Source organism: Drosophila tropicalis, unplaced genomic scaffold (genome assembly GCF_018151085.1).
Source record: "Drosophila tropicalis isolate 14030-0801.00 unplaced genomic scaffold, ASM1815108v1 contig_593, whole genome shotgun sequence".
Classification (NCBI taxonomy): domain Eukaryota; kingdom Metazoa; phylum Arthropoda; class Insecta; order Diptera; family Drosophilidae; genus Drosophila; species Drosophila tropicalis.
This window is the reverse complement of record NW_027173070.1, coordinates 10502869-10528200: the sequence shown is the minus strand read 5'-3', so window position 1 is coordinate 10528200 and position 25332 is coordinate 10502869. Positions and strand designations below refer to the sequence as shown.

At 35.0% G+C, this 25332-nt stretch overlaps 1 protein-coding gene across 1 annotated transcript in view; it reads right to left on the bottom strand.

The window, feature by feature from the left end:
- The window catches only part of shn (schnurri), a 57992-nt gene that overhangs the window by 9150 nt on the left and 23510 nt on the right, over nt 1–25332 (bottom strand). Inside the window, exon 2 of the mRNA XM_068290701.1 lies at nt 18923–18979. Coding sequence (XP_068146802.1) covers nt 18923–18979 — 57 coding nt within the window. The remainder of the gene's footprint in view (nt 1–18922; nt 18980–25332) is intronic.

Here is a 25332-nt window from a genome sequence, read left to right as displayed (position 1 = left end):
AAGCAACCGCGAGAAATGCCTAAAAATTCCATTGATAATAGGCAAAAGTGAGTGAGTGAGTGAGTGTGTTGTGTTGTGTGTTATCATCTCAATGTTATCAGTGAAAACCACCCATAGATGGTCGTGTGGTTGGTTGTTGCCGTTTTCGGTTGGATTTACCGGTGGTTTTATGTGTATTACTCAGAACGTAGAACCGCGATAAGTAAGCAAACGTATAGATGGCGTTGGCGGTGGGGCCCCATTGTAAAATTCAATGATTATTTTCTGCTTATACATATAATATGTATATTTATATGTACATTTGTACATGTATTATGAGAGAGAGAGATTGTGTGTAGACGGTTTGACGTCAGAGTTTTTTGGATCATTTCATTATTGTTTTTTGTGTTGTTTTTTTTACTGTGAAGAGAGCAATTAAGCAATTTTCAAGTGTCATACAACAAATAAGGCACGTTGGTCGGTTGGTATTAGATAGATTAGCCTAGCTTAAGCCTCATATTAAATATTAATTACATAAGACTGATTCGTAACGAGGCTGTGTGAGAGGCGCATTTACATAAATACACACAAACATACATATCTCTTACTGAGTAGGTCAATTACAAAGGCGTCGACGACGTCGTCAACCACACACTTTACTACGAAGTAAAAAATAAAAATAAAACAAAAAAGTAAGCGTAGTTTTGGGGCGATTAAATGGAATTTGTAGCTCGAACCACATGTTTAATATAACAATGTCAGTCATATGTGTTATATGTATAAGTATGTATGCACATACATATATCCCACCGCTTCACTCTCTCTCTCTCGCTCTCTAACTATCCCACTCTATCTATATATGGATGTACCATAAGCAAATATTTACTATATATACACAACCTAGCTTTTTATACCATGCATATAGTGGATGCATGGATATGGCATATTAAATCCTCCACAATGTTTGTTAGATGGTAAAGGAAGTGTTTTATACATAATACATATACCCTAATTAAAAAACATGGTTTCGTTTTCTCAAAATTTGAAGTATCGTTTTCAAATTTAAGACACTAAAACATCTTCTTAATTTCTTTCGGGCTTTCAAATTTCAAAAAGGTCTGATCACATAATAACTAAGGGTGAAAATAATTGCTGACTAAAGTGCTTATCAAGTTGATCTTAAAACTGCTTCGCCTTGTTCTGGGTGAACATGGTATACCAAAGTCGTTGCGAAGACTTGTTTATTTATTTTCCTGCTGTTGGGTGTTAGAGTTTACGTACTTTGAGCTTAGCCTGCACGCGTTTTTACAGTGTTTTTTTTTGCTCGAAAAGCACCGAATTCTCTACGTAAATGACTTAAAACATTTTGTTTTTTTTTTTGAATAAGCCCCCACAAATTGCATCATTAAAAAAGATAAGCTTTAATCAGTGTCACCAATAAAATTGATGTTTGTATGCGATTTAGAAATAAACATCACACTACACACGGTTCTTAAACGAGGCGTTTTCCTTTCTTTTTTTTTTTTTTTTTTAGGTGTATGTGTGTTTGAAAATAAATATTGCAATGCAATTTGCATGCACATTTCGAGCAAGAGCAAAGTGCAATGTGTAAATAAATAGAAAACAAAACCAACTCGCTTATAAATATCATTAGCACGAATGCCAAGAAGCAACAATAGCGTTTCATTTTGCCTAGATCGAGAGACGAGAATGCACTACAATTTCGGCCGCACACACGCTTCTCGATGACTACGTCACACACAAGCAATTTTAGTTGTTGTTGTTTTGTTTTTTTTTGCATGGCCGATTTGGCATCTCCAATTCGTGTACACCCACCCAAAGGTGCGGCGAAACGAAACGAGCTACGCCGACAGCGACGACGACGACGACAGAGGACGGCGCCATATAGTCAGCTAGTCAATTTGTCTGACACATAGCCAAGTCCGAGACGACCGAGAGACGTCATCCATGGTTAGGTTTTTATATTGTAAAACAGCGACAAAACCAACCGACCAGCTGTCATTTGGCACCAAAACACACGCTAAATTTACGGAAATGACACAAACACTCTCTCACACACACACACACACACAATATTGACTCTGTGTGTTAGGGTAAAGACATACCGCATAATTATTACACTCACAAAAACGACACGGATATTAATATTATTATTGGCCAATTGAACAAATAATAAATAAATCGCGAAAAATGAAGAACCAAAAAATGTTTAAAGTAGCGCCCCAATGCGTCCAATGTGTTTTGTTGTTGTTATATTGAGTGTTGTATCGGACGAACAACAACCAGCGCGTATGAAGCATTTCAGGCGACTACGACTACGACTACTACTAGAAATGCGAAATTCATTCAAAGACCAGACACAAAATCACAGTACACATACAGTGGCGGACACGAATTTAAGACGTTTTTAATTTTTTTTTTTTTTTTTTTGATTTTCTCGGCTCCTAACAAACTTAATGGAATAATTTCTTTTATAACGATGAAAACTATCTAATTTTTATCCGATTTTATTAAAAAAAATATGTCATTCGACGGGAAATTCAATTCACTTTCTTTCGTAGTTTAAGGAAAAAAGTATTTTAGTATGCATTAGCAAAATAGACTCGCCCAAAGGACCAAAAATTTTCATCCAAAATTCAGATTTTTAATTGGCTCCAAATCGAAAGTTGGGGCTAAATTCAAATATTTTTGTATGCAGTTTATCTTAGTTTTGCTAGATCTACAACTTTTACGGAGATTTCAAACGTCTATCTTTAATATTTAAGATTTTAGAAAAAACGTCTTAAATAAATGCCCCCCAAAAAACGGACTTCTCTTTGTTTAAATGCACTTGTGAAAAAAACGGCTTAAACTTTGAAGACCATTCTTACGGTCCATTATCTGAACACAATAACCAACAAATTACAGAAAAAATTATTCCATTAAGTTATTTAGGAGCCGAGAAAATCAGAACTAAAAAAAAAAAAAGTCTTAAATTCGTGTCCGCCACTGTACATACAAATGTATGCATGTATGTACATATGTATGTATTCGCATTGTTTGGGGGTGAGGAAGAAAACGAAGAAGCCGCTGCTGCCATTGCTGCCGTTGCTTCTGCTGGTAAAACGAGCAAGGCAAAAACAAAAAGCACAACATACCATCAAATAATTGAGAGTGATGTTGAAAAGCCCATGATGTGTGTGTTTGTTCGGATTGGGGTTGGGGAGGGTAAAGAAAAAAACAAGAAGTAGCAGAAGAGAGCGGGAGAGTTGCGGTATGCTAGGAGCAAAATATTGGCCTTACTCCCTCTCACTCTCTTGCTCTCTCTTTCTCTCTCCCTTTCGCACATACAGTTGCAATTGTCAATCAAAAAGTAAGCACAGGGTCGAGAAAAGCAGCAGCAACTACAACAACAACAACAGGTGACGAGACTGTTGATTACGTCGATTGGACTTAGGGATGGGACGTAAATGACAATCTGTGGTTTCTCATGAACTTTTGGACTTTGAACTAGCGAGTGACAGATAATTTAGCAGCAAAGGCTGCAAGATTGTTTATGCAAATAAGTCTATTCGAATGTGAGAGCGCAGTAAATTGTATTCTGAGCGATTTGTATTAAATTTTGAATCAATGCCACGATTTAATTGCCCATCCCTACGTAATCCCAAAGCGCACATTTATGCATACATCTATAAACAAAGTTACTCATAAACACGCGCACCCATACAAATACAAACAAATCTCATCTACCTTCTCCACCTCCCCCAACCATTCCAACAGAGACACACACTCACACCGAGACACACACGTTTCGACTTGTTGTTTAATACACAATATGCGAATTTTTGTGCTGAGTAAGGAAGGTCTGGGGAGCACCACTGAGGAGAAATATACATACATATGTATGTATGTACACACATTTAAAACGCAGAAGCAACAGCACAAAACGTAGCAACGGAAAAAAGTGATAATAAAATAATAATTGCTGCACACAAACACACAGGCAGAAATACTAGAAATGATCGTATGTGCACGACAGAGAAAAAAAAACGAGCGAGAACATTGCCAACTAAACGAGCTAGAGTTGTTGGACCCAGGGACGGACTTAGGGTGTGATTCCAGGTCTTTTATTTTTCTTCGGCAAAGGTAAACTAACAGTTTATACGATTTTATTCCTAAATATAAAATAGAGTTTGTGCTTCCAGCTACAAACGTAAAGAAAGAGAATTTAAAATGTCTTAATATGCTAAGGCAACACCATACAGATAACAGATAATTGAGCTTCTTTTTTATCACAAAAGAAAAAGACATGTTCACTGTTAAATTGACATCAACTTTGAATTATGCAGATCCGTCCCTGGCCGCAGCTGTCTATCTGCAGCTACGTATACACACACACATATGTATGTACAAACATACGAAAACCCCTCCCGACGCCGCCCCCGCCTTTGGCAGATACGTTTCCTAGCCCCACAAATACACGAGTAGAGCACGAGCAACAACCAGCCATGTGGCGACGTCGACGACGACGACTACGTAGCTGTTGAATTGTTGTTGTTATTATTCTTCTTTTTTTCTGCCCCAACATGACTAAGCCAAACAACTTGACAACACTGTCGCTGCCTCTGCCGCTTCGCCACCGACAACAGGCTTTTGTATACATATATTATATTGAGTCAATTCACAAGAAACGAGGGAACCCGCGCCATATCGTACACACACACTTACAGTGGTTTTTATTTATTTTTTTTCGTTGTATGCATGAATCAAGCTACAAATTTTAATAATTTTGCTCGCGCTGGAAACGACGACGACGACAGCGAAACGAAACGAAACGAGTTTAGCTTGTTGAGCTTGTATGTATGCATGTGTGTGTGTGTGTGTGCATGCATTGTTGGGGCCTGGGTTTTGGACAACGCTACTTGTTTTCCTCCTTCTTTATCTTCTCCTCCCTCATCCAACTATACTGCTAGCACCTCTGCTTTTGCTTCTTCCTCTTCTTGCTCTTCCCCATCATTTTCTACTGCTACATTCGTGGCGATAATATTTCACCAATACACAATGGCAACAACAAGCTGAGAGCTTTCTAGAGCGCGCGCGCTTGATAAGCAGCCGCAGCCGCAACAGACCCCAGACCACAGATCCCAGACCACGCGTGAGACATGGTGGAAAGGGAGGGGCATGTCGATGGAGATGTGTTGGCAGCTAGCTATGACGTACCCTAACCACTCAGCTAAATGAACGTGAGTACTTAAGCTGCTTGTTTATTACATTGATATGTAGGTACACACAGTGTTTAAATATTTTCGGATCAGGTCACTATATCATAAGATTGTAACTATTAGGCGCGATCGCTTGCGATTAAAGATGTAAAATTTTGTCATCAGGAAACTCAGAAACCCAAGATGATTAAATTTTATTTCTGGTTGAATTTTTCAAGAAATTTTTTGTACTGGAATTATCAAACTTAATTAACCTAACTTTTAACTTCCTGATGGTAAAAATTTGGTCACTATATTTAACTTAAACTAAGACATTGTCAAACTATCAGCAAAAATAGGTGGATTTAATTTATTTATGGCTTGAAATTAACATTAAGATGCTTAAATTGGGTATGTTTAAAAAAATTGTAATTCAAAAAGTGCCAAATTGTAATGATCAAACTATGTATATACTATCAATATTTTTATTGTAATTTCTAAAATTGGAAATATTTAATGAATTAATCACTTAATTCACAATACAACTTTAGATACACTCTAAGCATTCTCTTTATTTTTATAACAATTTATCAAATTGAATTCATTCAGTATAAAACTTGGAACTTAACCATATAAAAGCAACTTCATTAATATAATTCCTATCAGAAAATTTATATATACAAAATATGTATTGCAACTATAGAATGATAAGCATAGTGAACACACTCATTGAAGTATTATAGGAAATCATATAAAGACTTCTTAAGAGTGCTGTTGAGTTAGTAGTATAAAAGACTTGAAGATACCCTAAGTCCATAAACCTCAAATCAATGTAAAGATAACCAAAACAAGCTTTTCACACTCTTTAAAACTTAATTATTAAGTCAATTTAGCTAGAAATGTTAAGATTTTGGAGTTCTTAATGATTCTATCGAGGACATGCACACTATCTCTGATCCATTAAAAAATCTTCATTAATGTAATTCCCATCACAATCTAGTCTTCTGTATGTACATACACACATATATACATATTTGTATATTTATATATAGAAAATAAAATATGATAAGCGTAGACAAAGGAATTATGTTTTATTTTGGTGCAAAAAGTTATTCTGCTGATAAGCCAATCAGAGAGCTCAAAGCTCTCAGAAACTCAATTTCGCTTAGATTATATTTCATTAGCAGTTGAGTGGAGATTATTTTTCATTATTTATTTATTCATGACAGAACCAGAAAAGGGGTTTCTTCCAATATACACACATAGGAGTAACCGTCATAAACATTGAAATTCCCGCTAAATGCCTGATAAATTATTAAGAATTTATTTTCAGAACGTTTTTTTTTTCGTGACTTGACACTAAAATGCCCCTACGTTATGTCGTCCGATCTAAGCTAATCAAATGATATCGGCTCAATAGAAAATAAGTAGTCAATAAGTTGACAATTTGTTGGTCTTTTGGCAAAAGTAAAAAGGTCAAGGTACGAGGGATAAGTAGGTAGATAAGATATAAACAAAATACCCGTACTTGTCACATGATGGGAATGCGAATGAATGAGGACCGACCCCACAGACAGATAGCAAAAAAAAAAAAAAAATAAAATAAATAAAAAAGTGAAAACAAAAGCATATTATATGTGAAGATTATCTTAATCGTTATCTAGTTATTCTTATGATTTCATTATAAGTATTCTCAACATGAGTTCATGTTCTTAATAAACAGCAATTTGTTTGAATTTAGCTTTTTTGACAGTGACTAAGCACAAAATGTTTCGTGTTTAATTTTCTATTCCAACATTTATTAAGTACTTTTCATATATTTTCTAATTTTCCTATTATATAGAAAGTATTTATTTATATGTACATACATATGTATGTACATATATAAATTTGTATATCTTCTACCCACGGAAATTCCCAGAAATGTTTGACGTCAAGAATATATAGAAAGATTCTTAAAAGAGCAGACCCAGTGCCAAGGTTTTCAATATTTTCAATATAAACACAACATTTTTTTTTGCTTAATTTCATATTTAGTTTGATATCCTCTTTATAGAAAATTACATCAAACATTCGGCACCAAAATTCGGCTTATAATTGTAAGAAAAATTTTGAAATAAAATAGTATAGTGTGTTAATTATAGAAACATATTTGTAGGACGACGATACGTATTCATTTCGAATTCGATCATTCGATTATGTTATTTATTTTCGTTAAAGAATTTGTTGTTTTTGGCCTTTTTTTCTGTTTTCTACACATCGATCGATCTCGAAATGTATTTTTAAATTTTCAACTACGTAAGATGACATTCAAGTGTTTTTATTTAGCTTAGTAGACACAAGTTAGTATACATCTCTTTTCGCCTCTATAGATACATATACACACCCAAAAAGAAAGATACATAAAAATATATACATACATATGTATGTATATAGAAAGACAGATATTTAGGTATTCCTATTGGCCTTTTAGCTTTTAATATAAACATTTCGGCTTTTTGGTCTAATGTCACGAAATGCCGTGTGTGGCTGTTCTGTTCGACTTGACATAGACCAATTAAATGTTTATAAATAATTAGATGAAAAGACTATAACCAAATCGTGCACAAAATGCAAAATAATAATATTCTGACAACAAAATTTTTTTTTTTTTTTTTTGCTTCAAGTTTTTAGTATTATTTATTTCTGTTTTTGCTTGTCTTTGCTTTTTTTTTCTTTTCGTCGTTTTCTTGGCATTTGAAGGACGGAAATACGTTGGCGTAGACTATGTGAATTTTTGCATATTGGCGCAAAAAAAAAGCACCAAGAACAAGAATAAAAATACCAAAAATAATATTTGATAAATTAAAGAAGAAGAAAAAATAGCTTACGCAGATCTCTGCCAAAAAAACAAAATTAAAAAAGAAAACAAACTGGTATTTTATGTTTAGAGTTAGATCAGAGCACCACGTCATGTCAATAGGGTTTATATCGATGCTTTGATACCCTTTCAAATTATGATTATTCTGCAGTCAATAAGTTTGACAACAAGTTTAAGGTTAAGATATGAAAATGATTATATTATCCATTCAAATACTGTTTAAGTCCTTAAATTTTCAAAGAAGTTGATATAAACATCTTGGAAATTGTTTTGAGACAGAATATTCTTCTAATATTAAAGGGATTTTTAGAGAATTTTTTAACAATTTGAAGCAACATTCAACATTTTCAAAAAAAATCTACTAAATAATTTATAGTTTAATAATTAAGGTATTAATTAAGGTAAATATTTGTAAGAGGTGTCTAACATGACAAAATGCATATGCTCTTTGTAGTAAGAGTATGGGTAAACAGTATTGTATAATAGATGTTGTTATTATACCCTTGCAAAAAGGGTATATTAATTTTGGTCAGAAGTGTGCAACGCATAGAACGAAGCATCTCCGACCATACAAAGTATATATATTCTTGATCAGCACGACGAGACGAGTTCAACTAGCCATGTCCGTCCGTCCGTCCGTCCGTCCGTCCGTCCGTCCGTCCGTCCGTCTGGATCAACGCAAACTCCTCCTAGACCGTAAGAGCTACAGAGCTGAAATTTTGCACGTAGGCTTGTATATACTGCAGGCGTTGTATATCTCGGATTCAGCCGGATCGGACCACTATATCATATAGCTCCCATACAAACCCTAAAGTCACGAACAGTGACTTTCTCAATAACTTCGTTATTTTCTGAGCTATTGTCGTGAAACTTAATATTAGAGAGTTTACTACGCCTATAAGCGACTATGCCAAATTTGATCAAGATCGGGTGGCTATATCATATAGCTCCCATACAAACGGCCAAGTCACGAACAGTGACTTTCTCAATAACTTCGTTATTTTCTGAGCTATTGTCGTGAAACTTAATATTAGAAAGTTTACTACGCCTATAAGCGACTATGCCAAATTTGATCAAGATCGGGTGGCTATATCATATAGCTCCCATAGGAACGATTGGTCGAAAACAGTGACTTTTGTTAATAACTTTGTTACTTTTAGCGCGATTGCTTTTAAATTAAACATTTCTTAATTTAATATATATGTTAATGACTGTACCGAATTCGATAAAGATCGGGTGACTATATCATATAGCTCCCATAGGAACGATCGGTGGAAAACAGTGACTTTGATCAATATCTTCGTTATTTCCTATGATTGTAGGCCGTTCTTTCGCAAGCATAAGCCTTTTTAGATAAAACGTTCTTCCACATTGATGGCTAATGGGTAAGGATAGAGTTACCAAAAAAGTTGCAAGGGTATACAAACTTTGACGCGGTCGAAGTTAGCCCCGGCCCTCTGGTTTTTTATACGATTTTTCGGCGCAAATCAATTTCAAAGATTTTTATGATGATGATGATGATGGGGGAAAAATGAAAGAAAAAGAAGAAGCAGAGAGAAACCCACGCAAAAAGTAACAGAATTTTTGTTAGCTGCCTTTGCCGCTAATGTTGCTGCTGCGGCTGCTGCTCTTGTTGTTGTTGTCAAGGTCATGTATGGCTCTCGGCTTGGCTGCTCTCTCACACACAGGGGTTGCCTAAACAACAACAACAACAACGACAACGATAAAAACATGTGTCGTCATTTTTTTTCAGGCCAGGGCATTCCTCACTCACACACGTAACATATACCGACACACAGACACGCACACGAGAGATGGAGAGAGGAGAGAGAGAGAGAGCAATACAATAACTGTTGCATGCCTAATTGTTTCCACTTGAAAGATATAGAGAAGGAACACGATGAAGAAGAGAAGAGAACACTCCGGGCCAGAGGAGATCCCGTCCCTAAACTGTACGTAGAAAACCCCTGTGGCGTTTTATTCTTGTGTGTGCCTCAATCTTAAGTGGATTTCCACCTTTTTTCACTAGGCTGGCTTTATATTCTTTCTCTTTTACTTCACACATGCAAACACACACACGCACACACACACATATATGTATGTATTTTGTTGTTGCAATGTCAATGACGTTGTCGAAGTCGACGTTATTTTGCGGCAGGTATCCTGGCGCCGGCTTAATTTTCAACGCAGGTAAAACGACGTTCAAGTAGTTCAAGTCCATAATACTTTCTCACTCACACACAAACACACAGTCACCCTCCCGCACTAGCTCACGTTTCATCTTGTTGTTTTTGTTGTTGGCGGGGTTACCCCTCCTAGTTTTGCTGTTGGAATAGTGATGGCACTTTGGTCTCTCTTTCCCTTTTGACTTTTTGTTTATATAGAATTTTCATTAAATTTCCAAGAATCTAATTCTATTTGGGGCATAAACACTTTTACTAATAAATACTTGCCTTATGTGAATTATTTCTTGGACTGGTGACATTTCATATACATAAGTAATTTTTTTGTTTTGTCGTTGCAAGAGACACATACACAAAACACTATGATCTAATTTGATTAATACAAAACTTGTTGTGCGTTTTTCGCCCACACTAACACACACGCATATTCACAGACACATTCAATCACATTTATGTATATACATACATATGTTTCTTATTCTTTTGCCCGTTATTGTTGTTATTGTCGTCGTCGTAGGTTTTCGTTTTCTGCCTTCTATTTTTTTTGTATTTTGTTTATATATGTACGTTTTGCTTTATTCCTTCTATTCCACTTCTTCTTCTTGTTAATTCTTCTTCTACCCCGAAACCGAAAATATAACTGAACACGACGACGTACGATCTTCGACTGCGGTTTTTTTTCAATGCTGCTGAGGCACACAATGTGGCGGGGCACTACGAATACAGTGTCGGTGTCGGGGTGTTTAACCCATAGACAGGCCGCACAATAAAGTTGAAAATTGATCTCACATAAGGAAGATACATACATACATACATATGTACCTAATCCAATGCGTAAAGAGAATGTGAACAATGACAAATTTTATTTCATTAAGTGAGTCGGTCAAGTGATTGAGTTTTATATCATTTCTTAAGAAGCAACTCTTTTAGATAATCTTTTAATAGATTACTTGCCATTTCTATTAAGACATAGAAAAATAATAACAATAGCAAACTAAAATTATAATTATAAATGCAAAATCATATTAGTTTCTTCAAATGTTTAGAAATTCGTTTCATTTTTCGTATAAATTGTCAATTTCTCTTTGAACAAATGATTCGTTCTTAAATTCGCTTCACTTAAACGGCATTTTAATTTAATTTAAACAGTTTACTTAAGTCGGTTTAAATTATAAGTTATTACATTTGTATGTCTATGTAGACGTTGTTTAAGTAATCATAACCCCCGCATCTAAAATTGAACCGCTACTGAAAATTGAATGATTAACAACAACAACAGCTAAAGGCAAGTGCTTTGGCGTCGCCAAGTCGTCGCCGTTTGTGTCTCTGCTGACGTCGACGTAGGCGTAGTTGTGTTTTTGTTCTTGTCGGCTGTTGCGCTTTGTCGTCGCTGTCCGACGTCCATGCGTCTGTCTGTCTGCATGTATGTATGAGAGCGCGCGCGTATGTGTGTATGTTTATTTGTTTGTTTGTGTTCTTATGCTTGTTGCTTACGCTTTACTTTAACTGTCTCTGCAGCCGTCGCTTCCACTCCCCCTCTCTCACGCTCTTTCGATCATACAACGTCTGGCTCCACATTGAAATGAGCTCTCACTGTAAAAACTGTTGCTTTGCTCTCCCGCATTATTTTTCTCTCTCTCTCTCTCTCCTATCCCGCACTCAATCCCATTTACTCTCGCTCTCCCTCTCTGTGTATCATCTGTTGGTTCCGCGAAATATTTTTCAGTATTTTACTTCTCTGTGCGTGTGTGCAGGTAATCCCCCCCGCAACTCGACAAGAAAACGAAATAACTGTGCGTATGTGTGTGCAAGCAAAATTTCATTTCTATTGCTAAAAAAAAAATCATCCAATAAGCAAAAATATAGGCACCGACTTCTTTATGCCCTTTAGATATTTTTTTCACTGTCAGATTCAATATAAAAATTTAGACGAACACGAATCGGTATAAAGAATCATTATAAAAATATCATTCATTTATTATTTTTTAACAAAGTTCTTTATATTAACATGAAAATTTTAGAAAATAAGGTTTTATATTTTAAAAAATAAATTGCTTGTGTTGTATTTATAAACAATTTATTCAGCACTCAAATAACTTGACAATTAGTCTTGATTTGTGATATGGATCCATTTAAGTGTATTAAATACAATCTAATAAGAAGACTCATATCAACACTATAATATTTTTGATAAAAAATTTCTCTTAAAAATGTTATCTAAAACATTTTAAAGCAATTTTATATCACACTTTGTATGTACATATGTACATACATACATATGTATGTATGTAGTTGTTGTCTGTTAACAGAAAGTGACTTTTATTGCTTCCCATAAATCACTTTGCCCCTCTATTTAGAGGATCATTAAAAATCGATCTACGATAACATATTATCGGCAGCGCTTGGCAACAACAACAAATCAGACCAATGTCCCAACCAATTTACCCTTTCTCCCCCATCAGTTTGTTTTGGGACAAAAAAGTTTATTGCAAAATTGAGGCATGAAATTAGGTGGTGATAGATTAAGCAAAGAGGACTTAGTTTCTCGTCTATGTAGGTCCTTTGGAAATGTAGATCAATTAGTGTTCAATATGACACCTTTGTTAGCTTCAATGGCTGATCTTCATTGAGATCCCTTGAAATCCCTGAAAAGTTTTAGGGTTACTTAAATAAAGCGATTGGATTAAGTCATAGCAACTAATATTCTATAAACTACTTATAATCCTACGGTTTAATTAACCTTTTTTATCAGTGCAACGGAAGCATGTTGATACGTAATCTATGTATGTACATACAAAATGTAAGAGCGTGTCGGAAAGGGGTCCTTATTCAGAAAAAAAAAACTAAAACCGAAAGGCATTTCTCTTTTAACGGGCTACGACCTTGTGTGTTTGGATTGCAATAGTTTATTTTCATATATTTAGACAGTTGACGTCCGATAACGTTCAGATAGCTGAAGCATTGTGGTGTGTGATGATATCACAGAAAAGGTAAACAATCTAATCAATAAACACAATAAAAGAAAAGAAACAAAAAAAAATTGCGATGACGAGCGGCAACGTTGGGTACAACATGCATGTGCCTCACTCAAAAACTCGTGTGTTTGATGCGGCTCTATATACAATTTATACATATGTATTTATGTATGTATGTATGTATATGAATGTGTAATACCGGTTGTAGGCTGACAATTAAACGTACAGACGACGTCGACGACGACGTCTCTTCTCTACGGCGCTGAACGATTGATTACAGCAATAAAACGTCGTTTCTCGAATCGATTGATTTAAAAATAAACTCACACACATATGAGTCTTACACTTACTCATTCACGCATTGTGTGAGAGAGATGGATGATAATGCAGAGTGAGGGAGGGAGGGTAGAGGGAGAAGGAGCCGCCAAATGAAACCATTAAGCGCTGCTACAGAAAGACAACAGAAACAACACACACACTGCCGAAGCATTGCAACCAGAAGCTATGATGATCGCCTCAGAGCCGCCAAAGTGGCGGCAACCAATGGCTCCAGAGAGCTCCCCAACAAACAGACAGAACAACAACAACAACAAGTCCCGACGATCATGTCTGGGCCGTACAGCTACATATGTTGGCGACGTTGTCGTTTCGGGCTACGTCGAACTTTTGTTATTATGCCCACGATTCATGTTGCAGGCATGCCATGGATAAGAGAGGGCGGGGGACAAAGCAGGACAGGGCAGGGGGCAACAGGTTTGACCATTCACTTGACTTGCTTTAGCTTACTTATGCTCGCGGCAGGGGCTGTAGGTGGGTGGGGGAGGGAACTCTTTTCCCCCTCTCCACACATTTAATTGAGCCTCAATCGATGTGGAAGACTACGTTCATATGGACGCACTTACGAATCAACGGTCGAATGGTCCAACGAACGTGTGAGAGACGCAACACAAAAAGCCATGCGACAATCAAAACTAATTGAATGTATCATGGCGAAAAGGCAGAGAACATCATCATCATCATCATCATCATCATCGTGATGATGATAATACTGATAATCATGACGATGATGAGTTTTGCAATTTTTTCTTCTTTCTTCTTCCTGATAACAATTTAGTCTCTCTGTGACGATTAACCATAGCCTACTTTAAGGCCCTTCACACACGCAACAGTTTGTCTACAACAACAACAAATAAAAAAAAAACAGTTTAGTGTCAATTTCCGTTAATATTTGCACAGCTCACTGTGGGGGGCTGCGGCGAATGACGAATCTAAATGACGAATTCATCCATCTATCTATCTATCTGTATATATACTATGTACATACATATGTACATATGTATCTTTCTCTATAAATTTTTGACAATATTTCTTTTCGTTGTTTATATTGAAAACTAACGCGTGTGTGTTTGTGTATGTGTAAGAGTATTTTCCATGTGGCCCATTCGTTTTTGTCTGTCTGTCTGGCTGTCTATTTGTCTAGTTATATTTGCTTGGGCATCATCATCTCTTTCTTTCTCTCTCCCTATCTCACTCTCTTCTCTATGGTGTGTCTATCATTCGATTATAATTCTACAAAAAAAAAAAAAAAAAATAAAAACACAAAGTACCAATTCTATCTGTATCTATAGCGCATGAGTTCATTTGTGCCATTTTCTTGTTATACGTTTAATACTCTATTTAACATAAAAGGTATACGAAAAAAACCGATATTAAATGCTCTAAAAAAGGTTTAAATTTGGAAAAAAGGTTTTCGAAATAGTTTTCCCAAATTTCAGCTTGAAATATGTTTTAGCAATTACCTTTTTCTACTGGTTTAGGCAAAGTTTTTGTATTGATATCTTAAAATTTACTCTACAGAAACTGAAAACAGTTTTAATTAGACAAGGTTTTAATTTTTGTACCTAATTTCAAATCTTAAAGTTATATACGGAGAAAACTCGATTGAATTTGCTTTAAACTGTGTTAAAACAAATCAAAATTAAAGGGTTTTATGCCAAAGTTAAGACAATTCGAATTGAGTTGAAGATTTGTAACTAAAATATATTCGAATATAAATAGACACAAATTCAATCTTAGATTAAAAAACCTATTTTAAATAAAGTGCATCACTAAGTACTATATTTGTATATAAATAGTACTTTATCTGTACTAAAACAATATGTACAAAGTCAAAAAGTTGCATCTTTGGTCCCATGCTAAAAGACAAATTTAGGACTTTGTTTTGAATTAGGCTGCCAATAACTTGATTTGAGTTTTAAAAGTAAATTTCATTTAGAATTTCGTACAACATATAATATCAAAATGAATTTTGCTTATATTTAATTATAGTTTAACACTATGTACTTAATTGATAACTTGATAATTTCAATTTGACTTCATTCTTTATTGTTTTCTCAAATGGCCTACAAATGCATCTTTATATGTACATATGTATGTATGTATGTATATATATTATCTATATCAGATAGTTAGTTTTATTTATAAGTTTATTCTTGTTTGTCTTTTAATCTAAGATTCATTTAAAGTTTTTTGAAAAATTTTTTGGGAAATAATAATTGTTATTTATTTTGTTTTTAAATTGATTCAAAAATGATCCGAAGCAAAAACATATTTTTTTTTATAGATTTTAAAGATCTTAATTTCAAAAGATTATAGTTTTGAATATAATAAAAAATTTAGTATGACCAAAATCTATTTGAAAAGGTGAATATATGGATATATGGATGATTAGTTAAACTAATTTGATTCCTTAAGTCGACGGTTGATTCCATCGAAAGCCAAAGAATGTCTTTTGTTTAAAACCATAAAGGATAAATTTGGAAACGATTTTTTTATATTCCGTTTTAAAATTAATTCACAATACAGAAAAGTACTACCTGGCAGTCATTTAGCTTCTAAAAGAGTTTATTTTTCGACTGCCTATTGCATAATTTAAGGCGCGAGTTTTCCTGTCAATATACATTTATATTGGAAACACTTATTGTATCTAAAACTAACATTTTTAATGAGCATACTTGTAAAAATTTTCATGATCACTAACTAAGAGGGTTTTTAAGATGTAATCTTGTTAGTAACAATATACAAGAATCTTTCTTTACTACATAGAAGGGGTTTATCCAAGGTTCTTTGGTTATAAGATAGATAAATACTTTTAAATGCTTATAAAATCTCTTGTAGGGCAAGTTTTGTATCTCCAAAACCAATTCAGATTAGCCAAGAAGATTAAGTCTCTATGTGATCTAGCCCAAAATAGAGAGCCATTCAAATTTCCGGCCCAATTTTCAAACGTTAGGGTATTGAAAATTCATTTCCAAATCGATGGGAGAACTACAATTTCTGTTTCTCTGTTTGTATTCTATTTTTTTTTTTTTTTTTTTTGTGTAAATAACGCTTTGGCCGTTGTCGACGACGACGACGACGACGACTTGGCATGGCGCTGCTGTTGCTCTGGCTGATTGAGAATCGCCAGTTTGGCGACTATGCACACAGACAGAAACAGAGACCAAATGAGACAGTGAGATAGTTAGAGAGAGAGAGAGAGAAAGAGAGAGGGAGATAGTGTGAGTGATAGAGAGGGAATGTTTATAGAGAGCTAAAGGCAGACACGCAGATACTTTTCTACACATTCTTTGCCACTTCTTGTCGACTTTTTGTTGTATGTACGTAGTTTTTGTACTATGAAAACGTTTTAAATTAAGCAGAGACCAAACAACAAGAGTCTCCGATCTGAGAGACCAGAGCGGCGACGCCAACAAAAAAAAAAATTCGATGAATGTGATATCTGATTGTCGCCGTATACATACAAATACCAAAAACAAAACATCCATCTATCCATCCGTTCATCTATGATTTGGCTATCTGCGATTGCAATTTACTTTAGACGGATTTAAAGTAGATTTTTAGCAGCAGCAGCAGCTGTTCTCCCTCTAAAACTAAAATCCAAAATAAACACCCGAAAAACACCTTAGACATCAACGAGACAGCTTAATGACTTGCGTCAATGGGATTTGCTTAATTTGTTGTTGTTGTTTTTTGGCCATTTACCTGTGCGTTTCACTATGTAGACAATTTGGCATTTTTGCAGTCATTTAGAATGGTAAGAATTACCAGGTTTCTGGTATTTTCCCGGGTAAAACCCATAAAATCATCAATTGAGAACAGGTCAGCTTAGACACTTGACTTGCCACCTTTCTGGTTGGTTGCTCATCCTAGCGCCAGGGATGAGCTCAGGTAGAGGGGAACAGGGCTAAAGGGGTGCCCAAGAAAATGGTTTCCTTAGAATTGGCAATTAGTTGGGTGAGAGAATCATTATAATCCCAACAATGAGACAAAGATACCTAAATGGTATATATATACATATATATACCTAGTGTATATCATTTTATATCTACGTCACGTAAAAGCTTATCATTGCTTGATATGAAAGTGAAAATGATGATGATGGAAAAAAAGCAGAAAGAATAAGAGAGCCATAACTATGGCAGAAAAAAAAAATAATCGACTATAATCTTTTAATGATACGCTTTTGTTGTTATTTATTTATTTATTTATAATTAAATGGGTGTGTGACTGTACGTGTGTGTGTGTGTGTGTGTGTGTGTGTGACTCTGTCATGAATCACGCCATTTGGCTTTATCAACAAAAAATTGTTGTAGAAACGCTGAACGATTCTATTTAATGCTTATATGTATATAGAGCACGCACTTTATCAATATATGAGTGTATATATATTACTTCAACAGAACATTGACACTATATATACATATATATATGGAAATGGTATATGACTTTCATATACTTATGTACTTTACTTGGAGAAATATCAATTTTTCGTAGTACAAGTGAAGGTCAATTTGTTAGAAGATATACGACTATGACTTTCTTTGCATTAGATAGCTTCCATTATCGATAAGAAATCAATTTTTTCCCTAGTTTTTGTCGGCATGACTCACATAATTTTAGTTAAGAGATCAGAGAATATTGAGAATGAAAGTATTCAAAAATAATCAAATGGAAATGTTCTTAATATTTGGCTGATAGATCAGAAAGGTTTTACAAATGGGATCCAAATAAATAATAAGAAAATGAAATATAATTACTTAAAAATAACTTAAGAATAATATGTTTTACAAGGTGTGTTTGAAGAACTTTTTAAGATGAGAAACGATTTGAAATTATAAGATTAAGATATCGATATATTTGGCTCCTTAACTCAGTAACGATGTGACATTGCTTCAAGCAAAGATAATAAGAAAATGTTAAGGATATCATTGCTTAAACTTTACTTAAGTAAAGCTAAATTTTAAAAAGATTTTAAAATAACTTATATAATAAGAATATTTGTTTATTTATGAACATTTTTGGAGTTTAATAAAATAAGATGTCAAGATCTTCGATTTTATGAGGAAAAGAAAGAAAAATCATTTCTTTATTGACAAGAGTTTAGTTTCTCTTGATTTGCCAAGAATTGCTGACCATACAAAAAAGAAAATTATATTTTCCCATCGATTTCTGTTAATGGTTTTATATTATTTAATTAAAATGAAATGCTTAAACCTCATCGAAATGCCCTTTTGTGGTTTATTTTCTTTCGCTCATATCGCAAACACTTAAATCATATTTCATTTTATTCGTTTTTGCGTTTATTTATGTATTTTTTTTTGTATATATATCGGAAGTGTTTTGATATTTGCCTTAAATTAAAACAGAGAATTCGTGACTTACCTTTTAATTTCTCACGCGCCGAATCCAAAGCATTTTTGCGTGAATTTACTGTGGATTCTGAAACGAGAGTAAGAATAAACAAAAGAGAAATTAGTTATAATTAGTTATGGAAAATTTTTAGTTCATGTTTTTTTTCTTGGTTTTTAGATTAATTCATTCACAAAATTGATTTCTTAGAAATTGTTGGTACAAGTTTTGATGACAAAAGTATTCGGGAATTTGTCATATATTCATATACTTTCATAATCAAAGTGTGTTAAGGGTGATAAGGTTTTTCTTTGGTTATTTCTTAGATATTCTGATGCTGTATCTTGACCTGGTTTAAGATTTTATTAATAAATCTGTTATCTATCATATAACTTAAAATTAGTTGTGACTGATTAATAAATCACAAATAAAAGATTGAAAAAGTCATCTATCAGATGAATTCAAGTTATTTAAGACTTAAACTAGATTCGGGAGATTTCTTCTCAGTTTGTGAAGTTGTTATTATGTTTTAAAATTTAAGAGAGTTAAACAAGATGTATAAAGAGGAAAACATACATATATGTAGGATTGCGTGAGAACCTCTAATGTTATCGGAATGCCGATAACGATATTAGTAGGATAGATATCGATAGATGGTGAATCGGAGAGGGAGGGAGAAGAGCTTGAGTTGCTGGACGGAGAGGTTGTGTTGGTCTCGTGAAATTAAAAGTGTTCAATAAGATGGTTTCTTTTTCTTTTGTTAATAATTAAATAAAAATGATAAGCTAAGATACATACATAAAAGCAAAGTGGTGTGAAGTGTATATTTTATTCTGGTCCAGTGGACTCAGCCTTTCTACATTTTGGGGGCTCAACCGGGATTGTAACAAAGAGCGAGTGAGAGAGAAAACTTTATGAAGAAATCGCGCGTAATTGCAAGAGTGACGCCAACATAAGGAAACATGAGAGCAAGCGAGACAAAATAAAATGCGTGCTTTAATTTCACCACCGACAAGAAAAGAGACGAACACATGAGAAATAACAACAAAGATGAAAAGATGAGTAACGCTTAAAGACGACAATTTTGTTCAGAGAGGAACAAAATGAGGAAAAGCAAGAACAAAGACGAAAATATTTGAAAGACGAACAACTTCCCAAAGACGAAAATTTGTTCAGAGACGAACACGAAGAGCATCAAAAGACGAAAGACGACAAAAATTTGTTCAGAGAGGGACAAAACGAGGAGAAAAATTGAACTTGCTTGGATTCGGCGCTATCCAATCATTCAGGCAAGCCAAGAAGTAACCTGGAGCAGAGATCGGACTCGGAGAGTGGCTGCTAATACGAGGAGTACCAGATCAAGACGAGACGACCCGATTCACCACTACATGCACAGTCAGAAGGCATCATCCATCCAACATTGTGTGTGTGTGAGTGAGAAGAAGCTAAGACGTAAAGAAGACAACACGTAAGAAGACAACTGCGTAAGGAAAACAACACGTAAGAAGACAACTGCGTAAGGAAAACTACGCGTAAGAAGACAACTGCGTAAAGAAGATCACGAGAAACGGACAACATAGACGTAAAATAACCAGGGCTACATCGCAAGTACATTTATTTTAATACTAACAATAGTTAAAAGTTTTGAAATAAGAGAACAATGAATTACAATTTTTAAAAATAAGAAAAGAAGATTTAAAAGTTGTGAAATAAGAGAACAATGAATTACAATTTTTAAAATAAGAAAAGAGGATTTAAAATTTTGAAAATAAGAAAAGAAAGATTTAAAATTTTGGAAAATAAGATTTAAAATTTTGGAAAATAAGATTTAAAATTTTGGAAAATAAGATTTAAAATTTTCGAATTAGAGAAAGAGAAATAAGAAAAGACGAACTACGAGTTTTGGAAAATAAGTAAGAAAGAAAAATTCAACAAAGAGGAATTAGAATATTTGTAATCATATAAACTAACATCTAATTTAAACACTAATTTAAATTATTTTGTAATCAATATTTTTACACATGTTGTATAACGAGATCACCGAACTGACCGTCGCAGGGTTAAAAGAAAAGTTAAAAGAGCTGAATTTAAGTGTAAAAGGCAACAAACCTGAATTAAGAGAGAGATTAATTTCATATTTTGATTTAGACACGAACGAGCAATCCTTATATTCAGAAGCTAATACCAGTATTCAAGGCGAAGTTGAAGAAGTTGAGAGAGAAGTGACAATGGCGTTCACCTTAAAAGATATTCGTGATTCGTTGACAGAGTTTGATGGGAGCAACAAAAAGGATGTATTAGAATGGCTTTCAGACTTTGAGGGTACTGCTGTAACAGTACAATGGAATGATCTTCAGAAATTTATCTATGGTAGACAGCTGTTGACAGGAGCGGCTAAGTTGTTCGTAAATAGTCAAGAGGGTCTAACAAGTTGGGGTGGACTTAAGAGCGCGCTACAGGATGAGTTTACTGTTAAATTGTCGGCAAAAGAAGTTCACAAGCAATTAGAGAGTAGAAAGAAGAAATACAACGAGAGTCTGGTTGAGTACTTTTATCTAATGAAGAGTATAGCCAAAAGAGGCAGCTTAGATGAGGAAAGCATTGTCGAATACATCATTGAGGGTATCCCTGACTCTAAAATGAATAAAAGCGTTCTTTACCAAGCGAGAGATTTGAAGGAATTACGAGAGAAACTAACGATGTACGAGAAATATGCTTCCAACCAAGAGTCTAAAACAAAACCACGATTTGAGAAGCTGCAATCGAGGAATACTTTGGAGGATTTCAAATGCTTTAAATGTGGAGGAAAGAATCACGTCGCTAAGAATTGTAAAGACGATTTCAAATGTTTTAAATGTAATCAGATGGGCCACAAAGCTAATCAGTGTGAGGCAAGGAACACAAAAGAAACTAAGAAGGATAATACAAATTATCAACAAATGACACTTAAGTTTAATCGTTCTTTTAAGGACGTTCCAATAGGCAATAGAGTATTATCTGCTCTGTTTGATTCGGGCAGTGATCTTTCCACCATTAGCGAGAGCACTTATAAGGAAATAAACCCGGTTAACTTAAACCGTGAATGCAAGGAGGTAATTGGCGTAGGAGGGAAAAAGATTCGTACACTGGGATTTTTCAAGATCAAAACAGAGTTAGATGGCAACGCTGTAGAAATAGACTTTCATGTTGTTCGAGATAAAGACACATTGTATAAAGGAGTGATCGGAAATGATGTTCTGGAGAACTTGAATGTTACTATTGGAAGAAAACGAATCGTGTTCCACAAAGAAGACGAAATACCAAAGCCAATAAGCCGAGAAGTGCAAACTAAGACAAACATTTCTGAATTGCAGACAACGTTTGAGAGAATTATGACAATGACCTTGGATGAAGACGCTGCACTGGAAATTGATCTCAACCATTTAGACGAAGGTATAAAATCAGATATATTAGAAATGTTGAAGTCATATAAACCGGTAAAGCCTACTATATCGCCAGTGGAAATGAAGATTGTGGTAACAGATGATATTCCAATTTCTCAAAGGCCAAGACGTTTACCATATCAGGATCAAGTGATAGTGAATCAGCAGATAAAGGAATGGATGGAGGCTGGAATCGTTCGTCAAAGCTTTTCCGAGTATTCATCTCCTGTGGTGCTAGTTTCAAAAAAAGATGGCAAGAAAAGATTATGCTGTGATTACAGGAAGCTGAATCAGAAAATAATAAAAGACAATTTTCCGACAGCATTAATTGACGACGTTTTGCATAAACTGCAGAGAGGAAAGGTGTTTACAACCCTCGATTTATGCAATGGATTCTTTCACGTTCCCGTAGACGAAAGCTCACGGAAGTTTACATCGTTTGTTACTCAAAACGGCCAGTTCGAGTTTAATTTCGTGCCATTTGGGATAACCAATTCGCCAGCTGTATTCATGAGATACATATTTGCAGTCTTAAGGCCACTTATCGATGAAGGGATTGTTATTTTGTACATGGATGACATTATCATACCATCAGATGATGAGGAAGATGGATTAAATAAGCTGAAAAGAGTATTAAATCTAGCCGAGACTTCAGGACTGAAAATTAAATGGGAAAAATGTCAATTTTTACAAAGGCGAGTCAATTTTCTAGGATACATAATTGAAAATTCGACTATTAAACCGTCCAGAGAAAAGACTATGGCTGTGGAAAGTTACCCAATCCCAAGAGACAAAAAGGGTTTACAAAGGTTCTTAGGTCTTACTTCGTATTTTCGCCGATTCGTGAAAGACTTTGCAACAATCGCTAGGCCGTTGACGAATATGATGAAAAAAGATGTACCATTCATGATGAATGAAGAAGCACTTGCATCCGTTAGGCAGTTAAAAGTAGGTTTGTCAAATCCGCCAGTATTACGTTTGTTTGATCCGATGGGTATAACCGAAGTTCACTGTGACGCTAGTATGTATGGTTATGGCGCTATGTTACTACAATTTGATTCTGAAGACCAGAATTTCCATCCTGTGGAGTACATGAGTCGTAAGACTACACCAGCAGAGGAGAAGTATCACTCATATGAGTTGGAAGTACTCGCCATAATTCAGGCTTTGTCAAAGTGGAGGGTTTACGTGCTTGGGAAGAAGATAAAAATCGTTACAGATTGTAATGCATTCGCAATGACGATTAAAAAAAAGAAGTGCCTTTAAGAGTGGCTCGATGGGCGATATTTCTACAAGATTTCGACTTCGAGATCGAACATCGACCTGGAACTAAAATGAAACACGTGGATGCGTTAAGCAGAATTCATTGCTTATTGCTCGAAAATTCTCTGAGACACAAGATACAACAGGCTCAGCTTTTGGATGAATGGATTAATGCGGTTAGAAAGGTATTGGAAAACGGGACATATGACGACTTTTATTTGCAGTATGATATTTTACACAAAGACCCGATTAAAGAACTTATAGTTATACCGTCGGCAATGGAGAGAGAAATCATAACTATGGCGCACCGCCAGGGGCATTTTGGAATTAAGAAGACCATAGATCTCCTAGAAAAAGATTATTATATACCAAACGTTGCCAGCAAAGTTGAGGTGGTTATCAAATCGTGTGTGGAGTGCATTGTGAGCGAACAGAAGCATGGAAGGAAGGAAGGATTTTTAAATGTCATCGACAAAGGTGATGAGCCATTGACAACGTTTCACCTAGATCACATAGGCCCCATGGAATCGACAAAAAAGCAGTATAACCATGTTTTGGTCATAGTAGATGCTTTCTCCAAGTTCGTCTGGCTATATCCCACTAAGAGCACAGGATCTGAAGAAGTTGTTGATCGTCTGCAGAGACAATCGGAAGTATTCGGGAACCCGAAACGTTTTATAACTGACAGAGGAACTGCTTTCACTTCCAACATGTTTAAAGAATACTGTACCTCGCAAAAGATTCAGCATTTACTTATTGCTACAGGAGTACCCCGTGGAAATGGGCAAGTCGAGCGTCTTAATAGGACTGTTTCAACGCTATTGACCAAGTTATGTGCAGAGGAACCCAAGTCCTGGTATAAAAACGTTGGCAGGGTACAACAGTTCATCAACTCTTCGCCACCACGGAGTACTAAGATCTCGCCTTTTAAAATTTTGACTGGTATTGAAATGAGAACGACATATGATCAAGAGTTAAAGTCCCAGTTAGAGGAAGAATTACTTATAGAGTTGCAACGGGAGAAAGATGAAATTCGTAGATTAGCAAAAGATAATATAGCAAAAATACAGGAAGAAAATCGTAAGTCATATAACAAGTTTAGAAAGTCCGAAACAGAATACGAAGTGGGCGATATGGTTGCTATAAAGCGTACCCAGTTTGGAGCAGGGCTGAAGCTTAAGAAGAATTATCTAGGGCCGTATAAAATTGTTAGGAAGTTGAGACATGGTAGATACTCAGTGGAGAAGATTGGGGATGGTGAGGGCCCAAATAGGACCAATACCGTAGCGGAGTACATGAAGATGTGGAATCCATCATTCGGGACGAATGAGCCTGTAGAATGGCCGAATGTAGGATTGCGTGAGAACCTCTAATGTTATCGGAATGCCGATAACGATATTAGTAGGATAGATATCGATAGATGGTGAATCGGAGAGGGAGGGAGAAGAGCTTGAGTTGCTGGACGGAGAGGTTGTGTTGGTCTCGTGAAATTAAAAGTGTTCAATAAGATGGTTTCTTTTTCTTTTGTTAATAATTAAATAAAAATGATAAGCTAAGATACATACATAAAAGCAAAGTGGTGTGAAGTGTATATTTTATTCTGGTCCAGTGGACTCAGCCTTTCTACATATATAATCTGTGTTTATTTCAGTATACGAAATATGAATATCAAAGTGCTCGTTTTTACTCCAAAATTGAGCGAAAAGTTATTGTAAATTTGTAAATTAAGAAAAAAGTATTTCGAAAATTCTTGAAATA